Source organism: Trachypithecus francoisi, unplaced genomic scaffold, assembly GCF_009764315.1.
Source record: "Trachypithecus francoisi isolate TF-2019V2 unplaced genomic scaffold, Tfra_2.0 Lachesis_group7, whole genome shotgun sequence".
NCBI lineage: Eukaryota > Metazoa > Chordata > Mammalia > Primates > Cercopithecidae > Trachypithecus > Trachypithecus francoisi.
This window is the reverse complement of record NW_022681472.1, coordinates 50,412,003-50,433,001: the sequence shown is the minus strand read 5'-3', so window position 1 is coordinate 50,433,001 and position 20,999 is coordinate 50,412,003. Positions and strand designations below refer to the sequence as shown.

General features: G+C 44.3%; 1 protein-coding gene across 4 annotated transcripts in view; it reads left to right on the top strand.

Annotated features, from left to right (window-relative positions):
* Positions 1-20,999, top strand: part of LOC117079518 — an 81,526-nt gene that overhangs the window by 71 nt on the left and 60,456 nt on the right. Inside the window, exons 2-4 of one of the 4 annotated variants that reach the window (XR_004435487.1) lie at positions 1,538-1,728; positions 2,987-3,151; positions 10,233-10,462. Coding sequence is in view for 2 of the 4 variants with exons in the window: in XM_033203514.1 (XP_033059405.1) it covers positions 1,383-1,728; positions 2,987-3,024 (384 nt within the window). In the remaining 2 variants the exon portion in view is untranslated. Of the gene's footprint in view, positions 1-4; positions 1,729-2,986; positions 3,455-10,232; positions 10,463-20,999 lie in introns of those variants that run through there. The other 3 variants (XR_004435486.1, XM_033203514.1, XM_033203515.1) reach the window with 3 other exon arrangements.

Sequence of the window (20,999 nt, the reverse complement as noted above, 5' to 3'; positions counted from 1 at the left end):
AAAGGGCGCGGAGTAGCTGGGGGGAGGGGTCCCCACTGGAGGTAACTGAGAGGTGCGGGCGGTGGGGGGGCTCGGAGAATACCTGCTCCGGGGAACGAAGCCGAAGGTTCTGAAGGGTCAAGCGAAAAGGCCAGGTACAGGGAGGCGAAAGGAGGCCAGAGGTGAGGCCCGGGGAGCGGAGCTGCCCAGGGCGCGGCACCGGTGGAGGACGAACCGCTGAGGGAGGGACCTGCCAACCGCAGCCAGGAGGTGGCGGGGGCAACTGCCGATCCCCGGAAAAGCCGCTCCCGAGCCAACACACCTTTCAGTGCAAACAGCAGGAGAAATCCTGCCAGCCCTCCCCTTCTCCGGGCAGGAGCCCGGGTGCACGCTCTTCCCAAACCCGCCGCGGTGCCCACCTTCCGGAGAGGAACCCCGCGCACAGCGGGGACGCTAGGACGCCCAGCCACCTAGTCACGCCCCAGGACGCAGTTACTCACGGCGCGCAAAGCAGCTGGGGGACCCCGTAAGGAAAGTCGGGCACTATGGAGCCGGTTCCTTTTTCTCTCAACTCTAAATGCTCTGTATGGTTTGGTCCAGCCTGCTAGTTTGAAGCTGGAACACCCTCCAGGGCTGGGGCCCATTTTCTTTTATTTGCCTTGGGCCCCAAATGAAAAGCATCTATCCGCATGCCTAATAAAAGTTTTCTTAAATCGGGCCAAGCAGGCTTTTTCCCAGGTTCTGGGCCCTGACCCCATTCCCTCTGCTCATGCGTTTGGCATTGTATTGGAGTGTGTTGACCAAGCTCCCAAACAACCTCCCTTGCTCTACCTCAGCTTGGTCTGCCCAGAGGCTCGTGCCCCCCAACCATCACCCCCAGCCACCACATCTGTGGCAGTCTGTTGTTGGGTCTTGTTGACATTTTAGAGAGAAAAGCGCTACGGGTGAAGTTTTCTCGGGTTATACATCTCAAAGCGATTTGTTCTTGGGAACAGAATTCTGTCTGAAGTATTACTAATTCGGCTCCAGGTGTCCAGCCCTGTTCATATTCATGATGTGAAACGGGCAACCATGCACCTAGCCCTGCCGAACCCACTCCGGGTACAAATCCTTTCAGAACGCGTGTCAAGGGAAGCTGGAGGCCTGGCTTTCCCAGTGGGTGTTCAGGCTCCCGGGATGGGGGAGAGGAGCCCGAGGCCCGCGCCGTTTCCTGGCAGGAGAAGGTGCAGGCGGAGGCGGGGCCTCCCGTGATGCAGGTGGCAGCTCGCGTCCCCTTAGAGCGGGCGAAGGCCAGCGTCCCACACTCGCAGCGCTGCGACGGCGCTCGAGACCTCCCTCGTCCGCTGCTTGAGTTCCAGAGTTGGGTGCTTCCTTGTCCTGGACTTCGCAGTGCGGAGTCATAAATGGATTCCGGCAGGCTTGCTGCAGTAGCCTCGCTTCTCCCTAGCCCCGGTAACTCAGAGCCACCCGTCCAGGCCCTCGGGCGTCGCGGGGGCAGGGACTGGGCGCGGAACGAGGCAGGGAGGGACCTGGAAAAACCACCCAGATTGCATTGCAGTGGGCGAGGCCGCCTGGAGGAGCCGGTTCCAGCTAACCACCTCCCCGTCGGGCTCTCGGTGCGCGGTTCCCAGGTGCTCAGCTCTGCCGGGCCCAGGAGGTGCCGCCTCGCAGGGACGCGGAACCCGGTGCGTGGCCCCAGTGGGGCGGACCAGATAGCGCGCGGCGGTCCGGAGGCTCGTAGCCAAGCAGGTGACTGTTGCTGAAAAAGTGGTTGGAACACTTCGGGAAACTGGGCCCCGCCTGTTCTTTCTAGGGCTTTGGAGTTTGAATTAATCATTTGTGTAGCCCGTTTGGATAAACCGAAGACTTTATTAAATCAGTGCATTTACCAGGAATTCCGCAGCAGTATCCACATTAGAATCTTGAGTCTTGGAGTTGACTATATTCACGCAGACTTGCCTTCTTCCTGTTTAGTTTATGCCTTGTGTTCCGTTATTGGAACGCTAAGCTTGTGGGAGTTATTTACATCCTACTGCCCAAGGTCATCGCCAAGGTGTGATTTTTTCACAAAAAGAATTTGCAACCTCCTGCGTAAATGGTTTAAGGAAGTCTAATCTCGGTTTCTGATTTTTTTTTAATTTAAAGGTTAATCTTTTTTTTTTTTTTTGTAATTTAAAAGTTAATCTTTCCGGGCCGGGTGCGGTGGCTCACGCCTGTAATCCCAGCACTTCGGGAGGCCGAGGCAGATCACGAGGTCAGGAGTTCGAGACCAGCCTGACCAATATGGTGAAACTCCATCTCTACTAAAAATACAAAACTTAGGAGGGGTGGTGCACACCTGTAATCCCAGCTACTCGGGAGTCTGAGGCAGGAGAATCGCTTGAACCTGGGAGGTGGGGGTTGCAGTAAGCCAAGATCTGGCCATTGCAGTCCAGACTGGGTGACAAAGCAAGACTCCGTCTGAGAAAAAAAAAAAAGGTTAATCTTTCCAACTAGGTTTTCAAGGATGAGAATTTTTTGTTGTTGTTCTCAAATGTATTCCCAGGGCTTGGAACAGTGCCTGATATATACTAGGCACTCAACAAATATTTGTTGAATGATTGTAATGAGTAACACCCATTTTTGCAGCTCTTTGTCTTCTGAGCCTAGGGCATAGTTCATCATTGCAGAGGTGAGATTGTCAAAATGGGAGTCTACAGGTAATTTAAGACTTAAATGTTTAAAGAGTAGGTGCTAATTCTTCAACAAACTTACTTTTGTTAAATTAAAATTGTAAAATGTGGTGGAGGGGTTGGAATATATGTAATTCAAGACAATTAGTTTTGAATACAAAAATGTTTTACTGTCTATCACCACCATCTATAAATCTAATTCAGTAAGGATAATCTGTGTAAGGTGGCTGGAAGGAACCTTGAGGAGAGAGGCTTATTTAAGTATTGGCGCAGGACCACATCTCAAACTCTCAAAACGCTGAGATTCTGTTGTTTTGTTTTGTGTTGTTTTTAAGCACCAGAGACCCAAGTTGAGGAACAGCCTTTAAAATAACTGGCCTGTACTCTTACATACATTAAAGCCATCAAAGACAAAGACTGAAGAAAAACTTTTGCAGATCAAAGGAGTTTAAGAGATATGATCCTGAACCAGAAAAAGTAAAAAATAAAAAAATAAAAAGGTCTGTAGATTAAATAATAGTATTATATCCATGTTAATTTCCCATTTGTTGTAATATTACTGTGGTTGGGCAAAAGAGTGTCTTTGTTGGTGGAAGTATCTACTGAAGTATTTAGGGGTAAAGAGGAATCATGTCTGTAACTTAATCTCAAAAGGTTCAGACAAAATATATGTAAAGGGAATGATAAAGCAAATGCAATAAAATGTTAACATTGGGGAATCTGTATAAGGGAATTCTTTAAACCATTCTTTGTAACTTTTCTGTAAGTCTAAAATTTCAAATCAAAAATAATTTTTTTAAGCATCAGGGGACATTTTGCTGTCACCGCCTTGCTGGTGGTTGGCAAGGCTCTGTGTCATGACTTTTTTTTTTCTGTTAATCCAACTACTTGTACTGTAAAACCCATTTTCTTTGTTTTTTCCTTAGTGAATGAAAGAGGGTGAAAGAAAAGGTCACCATTTTCTGTATAGTAATCTTTTCGTATACTTTAAGGTTGTTCTTAACTCACCTTTCCTAGACTAAATAACTGCAAACTCTTCAAAGTTTTCATTGTGAATCTTACTTTCCCACTCTTTAATTATCTTCATTACCCTCCCTTGACCCTTTTTCTCATCACTTTTAGAGAGCAGCTCTTGAGCTGGACAGAATACAAATGTGTCTGCTGGGGCCTCATTGTTGACGCAGTGGTACCTATATGTCATAATCTTTTTTATTTTTTTTGAGATTCAGTTATTTTTATTCCAAAGATATAAGTAAAAATGTGAGGCCGGGCATAGTGGTTCACACCTGTAATCCCAGCACTTTGGGAGACCAAGGCGGGCAGATCACCTGAGGTCAAGAGTTCAAGACCAGCCTGGCCAACATGGTAAAACCTCATCTCTACTAAAAATAGAAAAAAAATTAGCTGAGCATGGTGGTGCAGGCCTGTAGTCTCAGCTACTCGGGGAGGCTGAGGCAGGAGAATCACTTGAACCCAGGAAGTAGAGGTTGTAGTGAGCCAAGATCATGCCACTGCACTCCAGCCTGGTGACAGGGTGAGAATCCATCGCAAAAAAAAAAAAAAAGGTGGGGGGGAATAGATATATTGACATAAAATTCATAAGACATACGGATATGTTAAAAACTAGAAACTGGGCCGGGCGCGGTGGCTCACGCCTGTAATCCCAGCACTTTGGGAGGCGGAGGCGGGCGGATCACAAGGTCAGGAAATCGAGATCACGGTGAAACCCGGTCTCTACTAAAAAAATACAAAAAATTGGCTGGGCGCGGTGGCCGGCGCCTGTAGTCCCAGGTAGTCGGGAGGCTGAGGCAGGAGAATGGCGTGAACCCGGGAGGCGGAGCTTGCAGTGAGCCGAGATCGCGCCACTGCACTCCAGCCTGGGTGACAGAGCAAGACTCTGTCTCAAAAAACAAAAAACACAACAAAACTAGAAACTCAGGTTGCCTTTGAGGATAAGAATTGAGGGACTGTGTGTCAACAATACTTTGCACAGTTAGGCCCCGTGCGGTGGCTCACGCCTGTAATCCCAGCACTTTAGGACGCCGAGGCAGGCGGATCACAAAGTCAGATTGAAACCATCCTGGCTAACACGGTGAAACCCTGTCTCTACTAAAAATACAAAAAATTAGCCAGGTGTGGTGGCAGGCCCCTGTAGTCCCAGCTACTTGGGAGGCTGAGGCAGGAGAATGGCGTGAACCTGGGAGGCGGAGCTTGCAGTGAGCTGAGATCGTGCCACTGCACTCCAGCCTGGACAACAGAGCAAGACTCAGTCTCAAAAAAAAAAAATAAAAAAGAATACTTTGCACATGTGATACTATTGCGGTATTTGAACTTTTTTCCTTGTACATGTATAACTTTTTAAAAAGAATGAGAAATATTGTATAAATGCAACTATTTTTACTATAAATCTTTTTTTTTTTTTTTTTTTTTGAGACAGAGTCTCACTCTGTAGCCCGGGCTGGAGTGCAGTGGCCAGATCTCAGCTCACTGCAAGCTCCGCCTCCCGGGTTTACACCATTCTCCTGCCTCAGCCTCCCGAGTAGCTGGGACTACAGGCGCCCGCCACATCGCCCGGCTAGTGTTTTTGTATTTTTTAAGTAGAGACGGGGTTTCACCGTGTTAGCCAGGATGGTCTCGATCTCCTGACCTCGTGATCCACCCGTCTCGGCCTCCCAAAGTGCTGGGATTACAGGCTTGAGCCACCGCGCCCGGCCTACTATAAATCTTTATTTCCATAAAATTATCAGTAAGTATGTGGTCAATAGCTCTTATTATATAGCTACGATATCTTTTGAATTTGTTTATCTGGTAACACTAGCTCATGTTTGTATATCCTTTGGAACTCCCAAAATGATTTTATATACATCACCTAATTTGTAAGATTACGTTAGCTTTTCGGTTTTCTTGTCTTAATATGTGATTATCTATTGAACTGCAGTGTTTTTTTTTCCCATCATGTCAACACACACAAAATAGGAAACCAGTAGTTGTAATTTTCTTGAGCAGTTCTTAATGGAATTTATTTAATAATTTAGTACTTTTCTTTATTAAGTATTGGACCAAGCTGTAATGGAATGATAAGACTCACACTTCCAGAACAGAGCCTTCTGTTACTCGTGTGTTTATCCTGATGGCCATAGGACCATGCAAAATTCTGTCACGATATATATGTCATCATCTTATTTGCAATGCAATCCCCCTTTTAAGACTACGTAGCAGCACTACATTTACTGACTCAAGGTTCATTTGAGATCTCTAGATCTTTTTTTTTTTTTTTCTTGAGACAGAGTTTCATTCTTGTTGCCCAGGATGGAGTGCAGTAGCACAATCAGGGCTCACCACAACCTCTGCCTCCCGGATTCAAGCGATTCTCCTGCCTCAGCCCCCCTAGTAGCTGGGATTATAGGCATGCGCCACCATGCCCCGCTAATTTTATATTTTTAGTAGAGATAGGGTTTCTCTGTGTTAGTCAGGCTGATCTCGAACTCCCGACCTCAGGTGATCCACCTGCCTCAGCCTCCCAAAGTGCTGTGATTACAGGCATGGCCACCATGCCCGGCCCTCTAGATCTTTCTTAGTGTTTTAATTGCACATACTTAGTTACTCTCTTGTACTTATAAGAATATCTTCTAAGCAGGGCCTGGTGGCTCATGCCTGTAATCCCAGCACTTTGGGATGCTGAGGCGGGCAGATTGCTTGAGGTCAGGAGTTGGAGACCAGCCTGGCCAACATGGTGAAACCCCATCTTTACTAAAAATACAAAAATTAGACGGGCATGTTTGCAGACACCTGTAATTCCAGCTACTCGGGAGGCTGAGGCATGATAATCGCTTGAACCTGGGAGGCAGAGGTTGCAGTGAGTTGAGATCAGGCCACTGCACTCCAGTCTGGGCGACAGAGCAAGACTCCATCTCAAAAAAACAAAACAAAACAAAATATTCTACAGTGAATCAAAGTATGAAAATGTTCTCAAATTGTATAGCGGCAATGCTTGCATAAATCTTTTTATGTACTAAAATCCACTGAATTGTATACTTTAAAAGGGTTAATATTATGGTATATGAATTATATTTCAGTTTTTAAAAAACAAATCAGAGTAGAAACCTGTGTTCTGAGGCTACCAAAAGCCACTGATATTCTTAGTTATTCATACTAGATGCATTTGTAAAAGATATCACATTTTATACTCCCTGGACAAGTCTAGCCTCTGAAGTGGAGAGGCAAGGAGAAGTGATGGTCAAGATAAATAAATTATAATTTTCCATTACTCTGTGCATTACACGTTTAAAGAAATTACTGGCCTGAACCTTTATTACAGCGATTATTACCATGAGAAAAAGTATGGGTTTAATAGTTGGCTCTGCCATTTGCTACCTTGTGGCCTTGGGCATGTTCCTCAACCTCACAAGAACTCAGTTTCAACCTGTAAAAATGAGGATGTTGATGATGTACACTTCATAGGTTTTAAGGAGAGAGATTTTGCATAGAAAAGCTTCCCTAAGGAAAACAAACCTGAGAATCAGGAAGGTTACTACTGAAGAGGAATCTCCAAGTGAGGAGGGTTCTTTCAAGACAACCACAAAGCCTGATGATTCTCTGGCCTTAATGTAGACAAAAGACACCATTGAGGCATTTGAGCAAGACTTTACTGACTGCTGTGTCACAGGGAAATACACAGAAAAATACAGATAGGGAAATGCGCCGTTAATCTTCGTGGCGCATGGCTTATAAGATCCCCCGATCCTTGGAGATCACAGAACTGTTCCCATTTAACTGGGCGTCCAGGTAAAAGAGATGCCACCAAGAGAATTCCTCCCTCCTTACTCCTGGCCTTTTGCCATCAAGGTATTAGTTACCCCTGTCCCCGAGCCCCTTGCTCAGGAGTAAGTCCCTGCCTCTTCCAAAGCCCAGAGAGAGGAAAGTACAGCAGCACACCTTATCTTTTAAGTCAAGGTGGGGTTGACAAGGGTGAATGTTCAAAAAAAAAAAGGAAGTTTTGTTTCTTTTCTTTCCTAAGGCCCTGTGCATCCCTGTAGCCTGCCTACTCACCTATCCATTTGGCTGATAAAGGGCCAATTTTATTATTCTGGCAAAATGTAACCTAAAAACCAGGAAATAGTTGTCACCCTGTTTTATGTCTGTTTGAAGTGTGTGAAATGGCCAGGTGTGGTGGCTCATGCCTGTAATCTCAGCACTTTGGGAGGCTAAGGCGGGCGGATCACCTGAGGTCAGTTCAAGACCAGCCTGGCCAACATGGTGAAATCCCGTCTCTACTAAAAATACAAAAATTAGCTGGGTGTGGGGCATGCTTGTAGTCCCAGCTACTCAGGAGGCTGAGGCAGGAGAATCACTTGAACCAAGGAGGCAGAGGTTGCAGTCAGCTAAGGTCGCGCCGCTGCACTCCAGCCTAGCAACAGAGTGAAACTCTGTCTCAAAAAAAAGAAAAGAAAAAGAAAAAAGCCATTAGTACTGATTCTCTCTGAGGAGTAGGCCATGGAGTTGATGGGAGTGACAGCAGAAAGGCGAAGGAGATCTTTATATATCATAAACAATAAGATTGCTTTTATTTGTTAAGCAGACACTGTGTACCAAGTACCATTCTAAGCCCTTATCTCATTTAATTCTCACAACCAAATGAGGTTGAGGTACTGTTTTTTGCCTCACTTACGACGGAGAAAATCAGAGTTAAAAATAACTTGGTCAGCCTGGCCAACATAGTGAGACTCAGTCTCTACCAAAAATAGAAACACTTAGCAAGGCACGATGATGCATGTCTGTAGTCCCAGCTATTCAGGAGGTTGAGATAGAAGAATCACTTGAGCCCAGAAACTTGAGGCTGCAGTGAGCCATGATTGCACCACTGCACTCCAGCCTGGGCGACAGGGTGAGGCCCCAATGCAAAAGAAAAGAAAAAAAAAAGTAGCATAGATGCTACTAACAGAACTGGGATTCCTAGCTAGGGAGTCTGACTCCGGAGACTGCTTTTAGCCAACATGCCATGCTGAATATGACCCCCTTATATATTTTGGAAAATCTTGCTTATACACAAAAATAAGGCAGACTATGACAAAGTAAAACACTTCCCTATGAGATCTTGACTACAACACATGCACATGACCAATAACAAGCCACAAAAGTGAAACTATAATAAGTCTAATGTTTTAATGAGATCACATCTGAAATTCTATAACCTGCATGTTATCCCCTCAGATTGTTTATAAGATGGCCATGAATTATGAAGAACACTGGAAACATATTAAGTGACAATCTATAATAACTACGCATAGCACATTAGTTAGAATACATATTAAAATATGTCATCAAGCCTTTTTTTATATATATTTGGAAGAAATTAGTATTTTATTTCAACTCCTTCATTTCACAAGAAGCCAAAGAAGTTAAGTGACTTGCCCAACCAAGGTGACACAGTGAATTAGTGGCAGGACTGTACTCAAAGCTTAGGTCCCCTGGCTCCCAATTCAATGTTCTTTCCCTGTTGTGTCCATGGCTACCCAGACAGTGTGCTCCCTCTGGAATACGCTGTTTTCTACATGGGATGTGGAGATGTCAATGTATCTGGTTTTGCTTAAAATTAGTTATCTTGGGCCAGGCGCAGTGGCTCACCCTTGTAATCCCAGCACTTTGGGAGGCCAAGGTGGGTGAATCACGAGGTCAGGGGTTCAAGACCAACCTGGCCAATATGGTGAAACCCCATGACTACCAAAAATACACACACACAAAAATTAGTCGGGAATGGTGGCGCTCGCCTGTAGTCCCAGCTACTTGGGAGGCTGAGGCAGAAGAATCGCTTCAACCCGGAAAGCAGAAGTTGCAGTGAGCCGAGATTGTGCCACTGCACTCCAGCCTGGGTGACAGAGCAAGACTCCGTCTCAAAAAAAAAAAAAAAAAACAGTAGTTATCTTGGGCCACACGCAGTGGCTCACGCTTGTAATCCCAGCACTTTGGGAGGCCGAGGCAGGCAGACCACTTGAGGACAGGAGTTCGAGACCTGCCTGGTCAACATGGTAAAACCCTGTCTCAACTAAAAATACAAAAACAGGCCGGCGCAGTGGCTCACGCCTGTATTCCCAGCATTTTGGGAGGCCGAGGCAGGCGGATCACGAGGTCAGGAGATCGAGACCATCCTAGCTAACACGGTGAAACCCCGTCTCTACTAAAAATGCAAAAAATTAGCCAGACCTGGTGGCGGGTGCCTGTAGTCCCAGCTACTCGGGAGGCTGAGGCAGGAGAATGGCGTGAACCCGGGAGGCAGAGCTTGCAGTGAGCCGAGATCGTGCCACTGCACTCCAGCCTGGGCGACTGAGCGAGACTCCGTCTCAAAAAAAACAAAAAAAAAAACAAAAACATTAGCCAGGCATGGTGGCGGGTGCCTGTAATCCCAGCTCCTGGGGAGGCTGAGGCAGGAGAATGATTTGAACCCAGGAGGCAGAGGTCACAGTTAGCCCAGATCACGCAATTGTAATCCAGCATGGTCAACAAGGGCAAAAAACTCATCTCAAAAAAAAAAGTTACTTGGGCAAGGAAAGGATATTCTTGGTTGACAGATCTTGTTCATTGCAGCTTAGGTGATGGAAATGGGACTTGGATGGCCATTCTGATGCTGACATATCTCTTCTTGACACCCTGAAGTACTACGATTTTGGAGCTCGGCACATGAGAATTCAGAAGAGTTTGCGGAAGAGGGGTAGAAGGTGGAGAGTGGCATTTGGACAAGACTTTTTTTTTTTTCTTTGAGATAGAGTCTCACTCCATCACCCAGGCTGGAGTGCAATGGCGTGATCTCAGCTTACTGCAACATCTGCCTCCCGAGTTCAAGCATGCTCATGCCTCAGCCTCCTGAGTAGCTGGAATTACAGACCTGGGCTAATTACCATACCCGGCTAATTTTTGTATTTTTAGTAGAAATGGGGTTTTGCCTTATTAACCAGGCTGGTCTCAAACTCCTGACCTCAAGTGATCTGTCCACCTCTACCTCCCAAAGTGCTGTGATTACAGGTGTGAGCCACTGTGCCTGGCTGAGACATTCTTAAAAACAAAAAAAAAATTCAAAGACACTGGGTGAGGTGGCACATGCCTATAATCCCAACACTTTGGGAGGCTGAGGCCGGAGGATCGCTTGAGCTCAAGAAGTGCAAGACCAGACTGGGCAACATAGTGAGACAACATCTCCATAAAAAAGTACAAAAATTCGGCCGGTCGTGGTGGCTCACTCCTGTAATCTCAGCACTTTGGGAGGCCGAGGCGGGCGGATCACAAGGTCCATCCTGGCTAACACGGTGAAACCTCGTCTCTACTAAAAATAGAAAAATTAGCCGGGCGTGGTGGCGGGCGCCTGTAGTCCCAGCTACTTGGGAGGCTGAGGCAGGAGAATGGCGTGAACTCGGGAGGCGGAGCTTGCAATTGGCTGAGATCGCACAACTGTACTCCAGCCTGGGTGACAGAGCCAGACTCCGTCTCAAAAAAAAAAAGTACAAAAATTCGGCCGGTCGTGGTGGCTCACTCCTGTAATCTCAGCACTTTGGGAGGCCGAGGCGGGCGGATCACAAGGTCCATCCTGGCTAACACGGTGAAACCTCGTCTCTACTAAAAATAGAAAAATTAGCCGGGCGTGGTGGCGGGCGCCTGTAGTCCCAGCTACTTGGGAGGCTGAGGCAGGAGAATGGCGTGAACTCGGGAGGCGGAGCTTGCAATTGGCTGAGATCGCACAACTGTACTCCAGCCTGGGTGACAGAGCCAGACTCCGTCTCAAAAAAAAAAAAGTACAAAAATTCACAGGGCTTGGTGGCACTCACCTGTGATCCCAGCTACTCAGGAAGCTGAGGTGGGGGGATGCCTGAGCCCAGGAGGCAGAGGTTGCAGTGAGCTGAGATTGTGCCACTGATCTCTAGCCTGGGCGGCAGAGCCAAACTCTGTCTCAAAAAAAAGAAGTTGAACCTCTTCCTCACACCACACAGAAAAATGAATTAAAAATGAATGTCCATTACAAACCAGGCTATTGATAAAATAAAAATAAAAAATAAATAAAATGATGGACCAAAATGTAAGAGTTGGCCAGGCGCGGTGGCTCAAGCCTGTAATCCCAGCACTTTGGGAGGCCGAGGCGGGCGGATCACGAGGTCAGGAGATCGAGACCATCCTGGCTAACATGGTGAAACCCCGTCTCTACTAAAAAAATACAAAAAACTAGCCGGGTGAGGTGGCGGGCGCCTGTAGTCCCAGCTACTCGGGAGGCTGAGGCAGGAGAATGGCGTAAACCCAGGAGACGGAGCTTGCAGTGGGCTGAGATTCGGCCACTGCACTCCAACCTGGGTGACAGAGCGAGACTCCGTCTCAAAAAAAAAAAAAAAAAAAAGTAAGAGTTAAATCTATAAAATGGGAAAAATGGAGTACATCTTCATGATTTTGTATTAGGCAATGGCTTCTTAAATATGACTTCAGAAGAACAAGCAACAAAAGAAAAACAAGGATGAATTGAAATTCATCAAAATTAAAATCTTTAGTATACAAAGGACATGATCAAGAAAATGAAAAGACATCCCACAGAATGGGAGAAAATATTTTTAAATCATATATCCGATAAGGGTCTAGAATCCAGAATATACACTTTTTTTTTTTTTTTTTTGAGATGGAGTTTCCCTCTTGTTGCCAGGCTGGAATGCAGTGGCATGATCTCAGCTCACCACAGCCTCCGCCTCCTGGGTTCAAGCGATTCTCCTGCCTCAGCCTCCAGAGTAGCTGGAATTACAGGTATGCGCCACCAAGCCCAGTTAATTTTGTATTTTTAGTAGAGACGGGGTTTCTCCATGTTGGTCAGGCTGGTCTCGAACTACCGACCTCAGGTTATCCACCCACCTCAGCCTCCCAAAGTGCTGGGATTACAAGGTGTGAGTCACTGCGCCCTGGCCAAAAAAATTTTATAACTAAAAAATGAAAGTTCTACTTGCTTGGGGGAAAAGAAAAAAGACAAATCACCCAATCAAAAAATGGGCAAAATATTTGAATGGACATTTCTTTAAGAAATGTACACCAGTCGCAGTGGCTCACACCTATAATCCCAGCACTTTGGGAGGCCGAGGTGGGTGGATTGCTTGAGTCCAGGACTTTGGGACCAGGCTGGGCAACATGGCGAAACCCATCTCTACAAAAATTAGCTGGGTGTGGTGGTGCTCAGCTGTGGTCCCAGCTACTTGGGAGGCTGAGGTGGGAGGATGGCTTCAGGAGGTCTAGGCTGCTGTAAGCTGAGATGGTGCCACTGCACTCCAGCCAGGGCAACAGAGTGAGACCCTGTCTCAAATGAACAAGCGTGTATATATATATATATATATACACACACACACACACACAAATGGATAATAAGTACATGAAAAAATGCCCACAAGAAAATACCACTTTTATCTACACTAAACTGGCTAAAAAAAAAAAAGTGTTGACAATATATGAAGAAATCGGAACCCTGATTCATTGTTGGGGGGATTGTAAAATGGTATAGCCACGTTGGGAGACAGCCCGACAATTCCTTGAAAAGTTAAACAAAGAATTACAATGTGACTCAGCAATTCCCGTCCTAGGTATATACCCAAGAAATGTGAAGCCTTTGTGAATGGAAAATCTTGTACACAAATGTTCATAGCAGTATTATTCATAATAGCCAAAAAGGAGAGGATCGCTTGAGCACAGGAGGTGGAGGTTGCAGTGAGCCAAGATGGCCGCACTGCACTCCAGCCTGGGCGACATAGTGAGACCCTGTCACAAAAAACAAAACAAAAATTAGCCAGAAAGTAGAAACAATCCAAATGTTCATCAACTGATGAAAGGCTAAACAAAATGTAACACATCCCTACAAAAGAATATTAGTCTCACGAAGGCCAGCAGTGGGTGTTGATGCAATGTGATTTCTGCCCAGTGCTCTGAATGTCAAAGTGAAGAAATTCAATGAAATGAGGGTAAGTGGCAGGAGTAACTATGACTCTCTTAAGGTAGCCAAATGCCTCGTCATCTAATTAGTGATGCGCATGAATGGATAAACGAGATTCCCACTGTCCCTATCTACTATCCAGCAAAACCACAGCCAAGGGAACTGGCTTGGCAGAATCAGCGGGGAAAGAAGACCCTATTGAACTTGAACTCTAGTCTGGGCAGGGTGAAGAGACATGAGAGGTGTAGAATAAGTGGGAGGCCCCCCATGCCCCTGTCCCCTCGAGGGGGGGTGGGTGGGGTCCGCTGGCCTTGCTAGAATAAAATATCTAGGAATCCAACTTACAAGGGATATGAAGGACCTCTTCAAGGAGAACTACAAATCACTGCTCCACGAAATAAAAGAGGACACAAACAAATGGAAGAACACTCCATGCTCATGGATAGGAAGAATCAATATTGTGAAAATGGCCATACTGCCCAAGGTAATTTAAACATTCAATGCCATCCCCATTAAGCTACCAATGACTTTCTTCACAGAATTGGAAAAAAACTACTTTAAAGTTCATATGGAACCAAAAAAGAACCTGCATTGCCAAGACAATCCTAAGCCAAAAGAACAAAACTGGAGGCATCACGCTACCTGACTTCAAACTATACTACAAGGCTACAGTAACCAAAACAACATGGTACTGGTACCATACTGCCCAAGGTAATTTAAACATTCAATGCCATCCCCATTAAGCTACCAATGACTTTCTTCACAGAATTGGAAAAAAACTACTTTAAAGTTCATATGGAACCAAAAAAGAACCTGCATTGCCAAGACAATCCTAAGCCAAAAGAACAAAACTGGAGGCATCACGCTACCTGACTTCAAACTATACTACAAGGCTACAGTAACCAAAACAACATGGTACTGGTACCAAAACAGAGATATAGACCAATGGAACAGAACAGAGCCCTCAGAAATAATACCACACATCTACAACCATCTTATCTTTGACAAACCTGACAAAAAGAAGAAATGGGGAAAATCTTCCCTATTTAATAAATGGTGCTGGGAAAACTGGCTAGCCATATGTAGAAAGCTGAAACTGGATCCCTTCCTTATGCCTTATACAAAAATTAATTCAAGATGGATTAGAGACTTAAATGTTAGACCTAAAACCATAAAAACCCTAGAAGAAAACCTAGGCAATACCATTCAGGACATAGACATGGTCAAGGACTTCATGTCTAAAACACCAAAAGCAACGGCAACAAAAGCCAAAATTGACAAATGGGATCTAATTAAACTAAAGAGCTTCTGCACAGCAAGAGAAACTACCTTCAGAGTAAACAGGCAACCTACAGAATGGGAGAAAATTTTTGCAAGCTACTCATCTGACAAAGGGCTAATATCCAGAACCTACAAAGAACTCAAATTTACAAGAAAAAAACAAACCATCCCATCAAAAAGTGGGTGAAGGATATGAACAGACACTTCTCGAAAGAAGACATTTATGCAGCCAACAGACACATGAAAAAATGCTCATCATCACTCACCATCAGAGAAATGCAAATCAAAACCACAATGAGATACCATCTCACACCAGTTAGAATGACAATCATTAGAAAGTCAGGAAACAACAGTTGCTGGAGAGGATGTGGAGAAATAGGAACACTTTTACACTGTTGGTGGGACTGTAAACTAGTTCAACCATTGTGGAAGACAGTGTGGCGATTCCTCAAGGATCTAGAACTAGAAATACCATTTGAGGCCGGGCGCGGTGGCTCAAGCCTGTAATCCCAGCACTTTGGGAGGCCGAGACGGGCGGATCACGAGGTCAGGAGATCGAGACCATCCTGGCGAACACTGTGAAACCCCGTCTCTACTAAAAATACAAAAACTAGCCGGGTGAGGTGGCGGGCACCTGTAGTCCCAGCTACTCGGGAGGCTGAGGCAGGAGAATGGCGTAAACCCGGGAGGCGGAGCTTGCAGTGAGCTGAGATCCGGCCACTGCACTCCAGCCTGGGCCACAGAGCGAGACTCCGCCTCAAAAAAAAAAAAAAAAAAAGAATACCATTTGACCCAACCATCCCATTACTGGTATATACCCAAAGGATTATAAATCATGCTGCTATAAAGACACATACAGTGCACATATGTTTATTGCGGCACTATTCACAATAAAAAAGACTTGGAACCAACCCAAATGTCCATCAATGACAGACTGGATTAAGAAAATGTGGCACATATACATCATGGAATAGTATGCAGCCATAAAAAAGGATGAGTTCACGTCCTTTGTAGGGACATGGATGCAGCTGAAAACCATCATTCTCAGCAAACTATCGCAAGAACAGAAAACCAAACATTGCATGTTCTCCTAGGTGGGAATCGAATAATGAGAACACTTGGACACAGAAGGGGAACGTCACACACTGGGGCCTGTCGTGGGGTTGGGAGAGGAGGGAGGGATAGCATTAGGAGATATACCTAATGTAAATGATGAGTTAATGGGTGCAACACACCAACATGGCACATGTATACATATGTAACAAACCTGCATGTTGTGCACATATACCCTAGAACTTAAAGTACAATAAAAAATAAATAAATGAGAAAAAAGGAATATTAGTCATCCATAAAAGAGTAAAGAAGTACTGATACATGCTACAATCCGGATTAACCTTGAAAACTTTATGCTTAGTGAAAGAAAGGAGTCCCAAAGGCCACATGTCACATAATTGAATTTATGTGAAATGTCCAGAATAGGCAAATCCATAGAGACAGAAAGTAGATTAATGGTTGCCAGGGGCTAGAAGCAAAGGAAGAATGGGGAATTTCTGCTAATGTATACAGGGTTTCTTTTTGGGGTGATAAAATGTTCTAAAATTAGATAGTGATGTTGAGTTTACAACTCTGATACACTAAAAACCACTGAGCTGTAAAAGGATGAGGATGAATTCTATGGTGTGTGAATAATATGTCAATAAAGCTGTTATAAAAAAGAACTTATCATATGGCATTAAAATTATGTCTTTATATGTATTTCTTCCTCCTACTAGAATTAGACTACATGACAGGCAGCAAATACAAGAAAGAAATTAAGAGACAAAAAAAGAATAAAAATAAGAATGACAGAAGAAAAAACAAAAAACAAAAAAATAGAATTAGACTATGAGCTTTCTTCATCCTTACACATGGTAGATACTCAATGAACACAATAAATACTTGATGATCCAGTAATTAATTCATTGATCTAATCTTTGAAAGAAGTTTAAGACATTAACAGGCAGTTGGAAGGGAAGATTATTCCCTGCAAACACAGTGGCTGAGCACAGAGAAGGAAGGAAAGTAGGCTTGAGCAGCCAGCAGTTCTTGATTGGCTAGGAGAAGCAGGGAATGAAGCAGTACAAATAAGGGATTAAGGGCTGTACTACCTACTAAATATGCTCCATATTTAATTGTTGTTAAATGTTGTTAATTCGTAGTGTTTGGCTGACTAAAAATATTTTCAGAGAAAATGACGATTCAGTCTCTTTCCCCTGCACTTTTTCCTGTCCCCTTAGTGTAATCAAAAGCTACAAGTGAGGCTGGGTGCGGTGGCTCACACCTGTAATCCCAGAATTTTGGGAGGCCGAGGCAGGTGGATTACTTGAGGTGGGGAGTTTGAGACCAGCATGGCCAACATGGCGAAACCTCATCTCTACTAAAAATGCAAAAATTAGCCAAAGTTGTGGTGTGTGCCTGTAGTCTCAGCTACTTGGGAGGCTGAGGCAGGAGAATCACTTGAACCCGGGAGGTGGAGGTTCAGGGAGCCGAGACTGTGCCACTACACTCCAACCTGGGCAACAGAGCGAGACTCCATCTCAAAAAAAAAAAAAACTACAAGTGAGATTGTGCCAACTGGAACAAAACAAGAGTAAAAGTTTCATCTCTGACGGGCCAGCTCTGGCCCCCCAGGGCATCCTGCTCTAGAAGCCCATGGTGATCCTCATGTGCCATTCACCCGGCTTCTTGGCCCTAATTTCACACAGTTCAAAGCCGGAAAACTGCTGTTTGTGCCTACCTTCCCAGAGTCCTTCCTTCTTTCATTCATTGAACAAACATTCGTTGAGCATCTGCTTTTTGCCAGGGATTATGCAAGGCACAGGATATGGCAGCAAATAAGTCAACTTTGCTGTCGATCTATTTCATAGTAGTCAATGTTGAGTTGAGGCATTTCTATTTGGCTATTAGTAGCATCGTTTTAGAAAGAGCCTCAAAACCCTCTCTAGTGGACTTCATGTGAGAACACATATTTGAATAGAACTATTCAAGGATTTCACATGCAATATTCCATTTGATACTCAAATCTATTTTAAAAAAAGAAGGGAGGGCAGGTATTATCTTCTTTTTGCAGATGAGACCAATGAGATTTGGATACTTTAAATGATTCCTTCAAGTTCACACAGCTGGTAAACAGCGAAGCTTGCTTGGGAACCCAGCTGCAACTTCTAATTGGTTGCTTTTCCCGTTACCCCTTATGGAGACCAGAAGGTCTGACTTCTTAGAGGGCAGCTGCCTCTGTCTGTGTGTAAACAATAAGGCAGCAAAGTACTGTTGGGTTTGCTCTTTTTAAATTTTTAATAAGCCATCACTGTGTTTATTATCAATTTAATAAACAAGCAACTATCAAGAAGCAAAGTAATGAACCCAGCAGATAGGGACATTGTGAAAATATGTTTCTGTGAGACTTGTAAGTGCACAGCTAATGAGAACACAAATCAAATTTTTAGCAAAAGATGTAGTTCCTGACTGGTGGGGGTCACCCAGAACTCTCTCCTGGAGATCCTTCTCATTTACCTCGGCTGTGGGCCTCTGTGTGAATGATTTCCAAATTGAGTTCAACAGGTGTTGAATCAATGGCCTACAGAATGTGTTGTGCACTCAGAACATAAACAAGAAAGAAGCTCACCTCAGGTTTCAGAGCTCCCAGCCTGCATTAGGAAAACGAATAATTAAAATACAATGTATGTTGCTTAAGCCCAGGAGTTTGAGATCAACCTGGGCATCATAGGGAGAAACCGTCTCTGCAAAAAATTAAAAAGTAGCCAGGTGTGGTAGAGAATGCCTGTGTGGGCTAACGTGGGAGGATGGCTTGAGCCCAGGAGAGGTCGAGACTGCAGTGAGCCATGTTGGTGCCAGTGCACTCCAGCCTAGGTGAGAGAGCAAGAACCCATCTCAAAAATAAAACAAAACACCCCTCCCCCCAAAAAAAACCCACACCACACACACAACAAAATAAAACCAATGGGGGCATGTTGACTCATGCCCGTAATCCTAGCACTTTGGGAGGCCAAGGTAGGTGGATCACTTGAGCCCTGGTATTTGAGACCAGCTTGGGCAACATGGTGAGACCCTGTCTTGACAGAAAATAAAAAATTGGCTAGACCTGGTGGTGCATGCCTGTACTCCCAGCTACTTGGGAGGCTGAAGTGGGAGGATCACTTGAGCCCATGAGGTCAAGGCTGCAGTGAGTCATGATCATGCCACTGTACCCCAGACTGGGCAGCAGAGTGAGACCCTGTCTCAAACAAAACAAAACAAACAAAAAACAATGAATACATCTAATAATGGGCAAGTACTCTAACGATGTAGAAGTTTTTCTAAAAAATAAGGTGAGGAAGTACTTAAGTGTAGTAAACATTATAATTCTACATCTGAAATTGTAAATCTTTCAATCTCTAAGCTTTCCAGTTTCCTTAATGAAAATAAATAACATTTTTATTGAATACTTTTGCAGTGGACATTATGCTAACTGCTTTTCAGATGGTGTATCTCATTTAATCTTCATAACAACCTTATTATTATTTTCTTCATTTTACAGATCAGGAATCTGAGGCACAGGGAGGTTAAATGACTTGCTCCAGGTCCCACAGCCAAGAAATGGGAAGAGCCAGTTTGGGCTCCTAAGAGCATCCTCTTAATTGTGACCCTGTATGGCCTCTTTTTCTCCTAATGCAATGTTCTCTGATCTTACCAAGACCTCCAAACCTCGGCTTCTGTTTTCTCCAGTCTCTCAGCCGTCACCTTTCCTTCTCTCTCTATCCTCCTGCCATGCCAGACCACTCACAGCTATCCCCTGGTGTGTGGTGTGGTATCTCTTTATCTTTGCACACATGTTCCCACTACCCGGATGAGCCAACCACAAAGCCACCAAACTCATTTGCAAATTTGGCCAAATGAAAGATGAAAATGAGCCATAATAGTACAGGGTATATTTGAAACATTGGCCGGGCCCAGCGGCTCATGCCTATAATCCCAGCACTTTGGGAGGCCGAGGTGGGTAGATCACGAGGTCAGGAGATCGAGACTATCCTGGCTAACATGGCGAAACCCCGTCTCTACTAAAAATACAAACAAATTAGCCAGGTGTGGTGGTGGGCGCCTATACTCCCAGCTACTCAGGAGGCTGAGGCAGGACAATTGCGAACCCAGGGGTTGGAGGTTGCAGTGAGTCAAGATTGAGCCACTTCACTCCAGCCTAGGCAAAAGAGGGAAACTCCATCTAAAAGAAAAAAAAAGAAAAAGAAAAGAAACATTAATGTCACTTCTATAACACTGAAAGAATTTAAGAGATTACGGAAGTGGAAAACTTATGGTAGCATTTATATGTGAAAAGATCTTATTCGTAGAATGTAGAGAACACATTCTAAGTACAGTTGCAATATTCACATAATTTCATCCTGTATTATAGGACAAAGATATACACAGTTAATACCTGAAGTTATTATTTCTATATATGGCATTCTTAGACTATAACAAAACAAAAATTTTAATGTGTTTCAATGCAATGTCTTTAAAAATAAATAAGCATACGTATGTATGTGTATGTGTGGTGCATATATATGTATATATACATATAGTCTCCTAAAACCTAAATCATAAAGCGAATCTGGGTCATATCATCAATTTTGTGAATAACAAAAATTAAAATATAAGATATAAATCAAATGCTGTTAAATCACTATCTAGAGGAAAATTTCCTTGCACTTAGATGCTTGTAGTAATAAGAAGTTTTGTTAAAGCATAATGAATTATCTTTCTAAATACTGTAAAAAGAAACAAAGTATCTCCTTATTCCAGTTTTGCCATGTCTTAAAATTTTGTCACATTGCATGCAAAATTAGGGACTTGAAAAATCAGTTTTGTTAATTTTTTTTGAGACATGCCGTCTCACTATGTTACCCAGGCTGGTCTGGAAATCCTGGGCTCTGCCCGCCTTGGGGTCCCAAAGTGCTGGGATTACAGGTATGAGCCACTGTACGTGGTCAGTTTTGTTAATTTTTAAAGAACTGCATTGGTTTGCTTATCAATTCTATTTTTGGTTTTTATCTTATATAACTAATGAACAAATCAACAGCTGGCTTGGGAAAAAAATA